The sequence below is a fragment of the Syngnathoides biaculeatus genome, chromosome 4 (assembly GCF_019802595.1).
Source record: "Syngnathoides biaculeatus isolate LvHL_M chromosome 4, ASM1980259v1, whole genome shotgun sequence".
NCBI lineage: Eukaryota > Metazoa > Chordata > Actinopteri > Syngnathiformes > Syngnathidae > Syngnathoides > Syngnathoides biaculeatus.
The window spans coordinates 22,240,636-22,247,152 of NC_084643.1; the positions used below are offsets into that span (position 1 = coordinate 22,240,636).

Genomic DNA, 6,517 nt, shown 5'->3' on the forward strand with positions numbered 1-6,517 from the left:
TGGAAAGCACTTCGACCTAACTCGGCCTTTCTTTTCCTTTACGAACAGCGAATTCACAAGCAACGCCCGTCAATCAATGTTGTTTACTTCACGCCCAAAACGAAGGAATGAAGTTTGGGCTGAGCACAACCAGCAAGCACAACAAGAGGAAGCCTCCTGAGCTTTCGTTGAGTATCAAATTATCCTGGTCAAGAATTTCCACCAGGACGAACGTTGTCAACTTGGAAGAAAGTCGACTGGTTGGGTTTTGTCACAAGTGCTTTGCTCTGTTTCTCACAAGATGAACAACGACCCGGTAAGGAATGGTGTTTGGACGCTAATAAATTGGCTTTTGGTGCTTTCACGTTTAATTTGGTGTGTGTATCAACGAATATGAAAATGTTTGTATTAGGTTTGCGAATAATAATGTTTTATGGGAAATAAGTTGTGAATGTCAGATGTGGTCATTCACGTTCAAACGAAAGCTCAACAAAATCATTCCGGCGAGCACCTGTTGAACATTAATGGCTTCATTTCCTTGTGTAGAAACAAAACATCTTGCTAAATTAACACGAAGTTTGTGTTGTGTACTGTTGTAAGTTGTAAATACTGTAACCTGTACGTACGGAGGTGGTCCTGGGTTCGTATTAGTTTTTTTCAGTTAAAATAATCAACTGTAAAATACATACATACTCATGGGGAAAATAAATTAACACCAAACTTGTTTCAAATACCTTACATCGTGTACCTCAAGGGCAAAACCAAATTCATCCACATCGGATGTGTACCAGCCAACCTGGCTTGGTCCTGCGCTGCCATTAAAAGCTGTATTGCACAGGTGTCAAACTCAAGGCCAGATCTGGCCCCCGCCACATCATTCTATATGGACTGTGCGTAATGTGCATAAATCTCACATTGACGGTGGACCTGTTTTGTTATTTAAAATAATGTATCAAAGCAAGTATTGTAGAAAAAATGTTTCTTTGGTCCAACTGTTCCATCAATCATTTCTGACTACTTGGATATGAAATGATAATATTGTCCGTATTATCAAATAACCCAGTAATATGTCATTCTATTTAATACATATAGGGATGTCACGATCCAACATTTTCACTTCCAATCCAATATCAATATTGCAACCTTGAGTTTTGGCCAATACCTGTTTGTGACAATATTAGCAATAATAATAATATAATAATCAAAGCATGCATAAATAATTTAGTCTAGAGTATGGAATGGTTAGAAAAGGCTTGATCGAGTTATGGCACTCTTAAAACAATCACCAAATGAAAGTATGATAACTCACCCATTTATTATTAATCAATGGCTTACACAAAGTAACTTTAATAATACCATAACTGAGTAAAAAAAAAAAAAAATCTAAAAAAAATCACACAAAACAAATACAAAAATCTATTGTATAAATAAACCTTGAAAAATAACCAATAATTTAAAAAAAAAAAAAACTTTTTAAACAACAATTGAACTTCAGTCTTTTTTTTTTTTTTTTTTAAACATTCAGTACATGGTGGGAACGGCTTTTGCCCACTCCACAGGTGCCACAATTAAGTTTTGAAATTTTTGACACAACTGAGGTATAGTTTTCTTGATCAGGGCAGATGGTTATAGTGTATAAAGGCTCGGGGTGCTGAGCTGTCTCTGCGTGCCTGGCACGGGATTGCTGTTCCCGCTGTATGCCTTCTAACCTCTTAGGGGCAGTGTAGTGCACGCTATGAAATCCACACTTGCAGTAAAAAAGAAAGTCGAAATAACAATAAAATACTGTTGATATAACTAATAGTTAATTGTTAATGTATTGTAACAATACATTACAATATATTTTAAAACATTCTATATCGTATTATCTATCTGTATTTGTAATCTAATACAATTATATCGTTATACAATCTAATATTGTTAATATAAGTCATTTTTCAGAGGTGGAAAAATATTACATTACTGGTGCTGCATAAAAACAAAATTGAATACAAATCAAGAAACAGACAGCATCCATGGATGGCAGGCTTCTCGGTGTGATAGAAAAGAAGGAATGTTGGTCAAATTTGTGATATTTCCAATTTCTGTTGGAAAGTTCTGAGTTGTTTATAATTGTCTCTTGAATGACATAGTGTGATTGATAAATTGGAGGATAAATCAGAGTAAACATGACCAAATTGGTCGATAATGTTGCGGCGCTAGTAGAGCAATACAACATAATTATTGTAAGAGTCACTTAAAACATGGTGGGTCATCTTAAATTTGACATTTAACTGTAAACATTAGAAAATATATATGTTGTTTTTCTTTCCCTCTTTCTTACTTGCTCTAGGACCGGGGAAGTGGGGCTTCAACACCAGAGCCTCCGGGAAAAATTGAGTCTTTCACACATGAAGTAGATGGCGTTATAGAACTCATGAAAGAGAATGTGGACCGAATCCTGGCCCAAGAAGAGAGATTGGTTGGGCTCACAGACAAGTTGAAGGATATGAATCGCGGGGTCAGTCATTTTTTATTTTTTGAGAAATAAATGTGATTTTGTTTGTATCATGTGTTCACAATCAATCAAAGAGGCCAATGATTCTTCTCAGCAAAGCCTAACGAGTCAGTCATCTTGCAAATAACATTCTGGAAGGTGCTGTACAGTTTACAAACCAAAACTGTAGAAAGTGTCTTTGTTCCAGCACTAGTTTCTATCCTGTATGTACGCATCTGGCTAGGATTGTCACGGTGTACTGTTGTTTGCCAATGTTTGAGTCTTTTTTTCATACAATGTGTTCTCAATTTCATTCTATTAGGCTTCTTACCAGAAAAAAGCTTCCAAAAAAAATGCATTAGCTATTGGTAGTTACTGTAAGTGAGGATTTCAACATAAGGTCAAGTCAATTATATTTATATAGTGTCTATTCACATCAAAAGTTATCTCAAGGCATTTTACACACTTTCTAACACACAGTAGGTACAGAAAATATTCAGACCCCCTTAACATGGTCTATTTGTGCAATTGCAACTATTTGCTAAGATCATTGAAGTTCATTTTTTGCCTCATTAAAGTACACACAGCGCTCCATCCATCCACCCATCCATCCATTTTCTTAGCTGCTTATCCTCATGTGGGTCGGGGGAGTGCTGGAGGCAATCCCAGCTGTCAACGGGCAGCTGGCAGGGTACACCCTGAACTGGTTGCCAGCCAATCGCAGGGCACATTGAGACAAACAGTCATAGTCACAATTACACCTAGGGGCAATTTAGAGTTTCCAATTAATGTTGCATATTTTTGGGACGTTGGAGGACACTGGAGTGGCCGGAGAAAACCCATGCAGGCATGGGGAGAACATGCAAACTCCACACAGGGAGGGCTGGGATTGAACCCGGGTCCTCAGAACTGTGAGGCCAACGCTTTCCAACTGCTCCTCTGTGCCGTCCAGTATCCCATATTGATGGGAAGAAAATGAAGTTGTTTAAATTTTTTGCAGATTTATATATGGATAATTTAAAATATCACACAAAGGGGAAAAACTCCATCAAACAGAAGCAGGGTGACCTCCTGACTAGAGGGTCAGAGTGTAGCTAGAGGGGAAATAAATAATACAGTAGTTGATTGACCAAGGCTGCTTTGAGAGAACAATTGGGACAGTAGCAGCCATATCATCAATTAATCACACAAGTCCTCAGATGAAAAGAACAACAGGATCCTCCTTAGCACAAAATGCTACATGCAGTAGAACCTCAGTGCACAAACAATTTATGGGAGAAATATTGCCTCAGTACTTTGGTTCATAATCAGTTCTGACATCGGTATTTGAAACAGGTTCGGTTGTTTGTTTTTTTATTGCTCCAAGTTATCCCTCATATAGAGCTCCAAAGAAACAGAAACCCATTAGCAAAAGTGGTGCGGGGAGAAGGAAGTAATAGCTAGTGACTCTTCTGACAAAGCAAAGGCTTCAAATTATAGATGATGTAGGAAATTAATTGTTGGTGGGGATAGATTTAAAATACAAAAAAGCTAGTTGATGATTGTGTGAGCGTTACACAGTACCTAAGAATTTCAGAAAAAGAAAGAAAATAAGTTTAGTTTATTATTGATTATTTTGTTGGAACAATGCTTTTTAACAATAAATCATATACTGTTGGCAAACCTGTTTGATTAGTTTCTAAACAATAACACTTTCTTTAAAAGAAAGATGCATTTTTTGGGATAATCACCAGAGCCGAGTATGTGGTTTTGTTATGGATGGTAAGATTTTTATCAACACAAAATTGGCCACGGCAGTCACGGAGCAATTAGGGATGGAGCAATTAAACTTGTTAGACATCCAACAAGCTCTTTATTAGCAATGCTCTTCCATTCATTCATCAAATTGTTTTGACATTGATTTGAAAATGAGAATGCAGGAAGTGATTTCTAAACGTTGGGTCCAATAATTTTCCCACAACTGTGAAAATGCTGCTGTGGCCAATCCCCTTAGTCCATTGTTTTACCAACATGTATCGAACACGAAACCAGAAGTACAACCTGCTTTTGTGACATCCAATAATGCCAATAGCCCTTCAAAGGTGATTACGGGTGTGTTTATCCACAGCGCTAATAGTTCAACCTACCATCACCTACCCTAGTTTGTTGACAGTGTCACAGCATAAGACATTCCTTTAGCTGATACATGTCCTCTCCCCCTCTGCCCAGGCAAAGCACTTCAAGCACACATCCCGTAAAGCGGTTCGTACGTACTGGTGGAAGAATGTCAAGCTGGTTGTGGTCATCGTGGTCATCGTCCTCATCATCGTGCTCATTATTATCCTACTGGCCACCGGTGTCATCCCCGTCAGTGCCCCTGTACCGCCAATTGTCTCACCCACAACTGGCCCAAGTCCATAAAAACACAAACATGAAGTAATCGTACATACAGACTTAATCTGATCATTGAGAATATTTACACGGTTATGAAATAGGACATTAAGCAAATTGCAACTGTCTGTTGAAACCTCGTTTTTTAGGCTTTTTCCTGAACAATGACTTTCAGTTTTTAGTTTTTCCTTTCAGGATGTATGTTCAATTTATGTAACTGTTGTCAAATGATGATGTATGGGGTTAAAGAAGTTTAGCATCCAAATTATCCAGGCCTGAATGAACGTCACCCATTATGTGTATAGGTCGAAATATTGATGTAATTCCTTTGCTGTCCTCGTTACGTTACGTTTAATGTACTGATTTCATTTTACTCCACTGTCACTCGAAAGACAGGCTGAAATACACTTTAGGTGTCCCCAGAAATTTTATTTTTCTTGGTTTTGAACCTGGACAATCCATGTGGTAGTAATTCAATTTGCGTCCATTTAAATTGTCTCAAAAAAAAAAAAAAAAAACAAGCACATAACAATGTTTTTGTCAAAACTACCTTCTGTCATGCTCCTGGCTTCCTGCCCAGGCTGGGCAGGGCCAGTCAATTCACCAGAGCGCACCTGCACCTTGTTACAGCTGATGACGCCCAGTATATATAGGACTTGGGGGACGACTTGTCCTCCGCTAGATCGTCGTCCTTGATGATTCGTTCCCGCACTCCCGTTCGTCTGACTACAACTCTCCGTGTACCGACCTCCGCCTGTTCCTTGACCCCGCTATTGAGCCTGCCGCACGAATACTTCTGCCTGGTTTGGACTGCCTACCTGAACACTGACCTTGGACTGAATAAAGGTTTCCTCTGCACCGTCTGCGTGTCTCTGGAGTCGTGCATTTGGGTCCGCCCTCGTGCTCCGTTCGTGACAGAACGATCTAGCCATAACATGGACCCAGCCGACTCCGAAGCCATCCGCCGTTCGCTGCAAGTTCAGGGCAAATGCCTGGTCGAGCAGGAGGCTGCTCTCCAGGTTACTAATCAACGGATCCATGAGCTCTGTGCCCAGCTGGAACCGTGGCTAGCTTCTCAAGCTAGCACGGCTGCTACGCCAACGATGGTCGTTCCGCCTGTTACGGAGCCTCCCCGGGCCAGCATAACTCCACTCTCCTGACCAGAGCGGTTCTCAGGTGACTCCGGCAACGTCAAGCCCTAGCTGGCGCAGTGCAACCTCCATTTTGAACTGCAAGCGTCCGCTTTTCCCACGGACCGCTCCCGTATCGTCTCCGTCATTTCCCACATGACGGGGAGGGCGTAGGCATGGGCCACTGCCGAGTGGAGTCGTAACTCGGAGATGTGCCATTCATGGTCGAGGTTCGTCTGCGCACTCACCCAGGTTTTCCAGTACACTGCTCCGGAAGGCCAGGCGGCGACCTCGCTCATGACAATTCGTCAAGGCCGTCGCCACGTGTCCGACTACGCTATTGAATTCCGGATCTGGGCTGCCGAGAGACGTTGGAACGAGGAGGCCCTCCATGACGCATTTTACCAGGGACTGTCCCCACATATCTGTGGCCACTTCGTTGCCATGGATCTTCCGCCTTCGCTAGACTCCCACATCGCATTGGCCCTCAAGGTGGATCAGCGCCTGACCGTGCAGGGGCAGATGGACGGCCTGAGGGAGGAGGAGACGGAAAGGCTCAGCT

The 6,517-nt window shown here is 41.3% G+C and overlaps 1 protein-coding gene across 1 annotated transcript; it reads left to right on the top strand.

Annotated features, from left to right (window-relative positions):
• LOC133499733 (vesicle-associated membrane protein 8-like) lies at positions 1–6,315 on the top strand. Its single transcript, XM_061818033.1, has 3 exons — positions 1–295; positions 2,312–2,479; positions 4,664–6,315. Exons 1-3 carry the CDS (start codon positions 281–283, stop codon positions 4,853–4,855), a joined length of 375 nt encoding a protein of 124 aa, XP_061674017.1. The 5' UTR covers positions 1–280; the 3' UTR covers positions 4,856–6,315.
• The last annotated feature ends 202 nt before the right edge of the window (positions 6,316–6,517 follow it).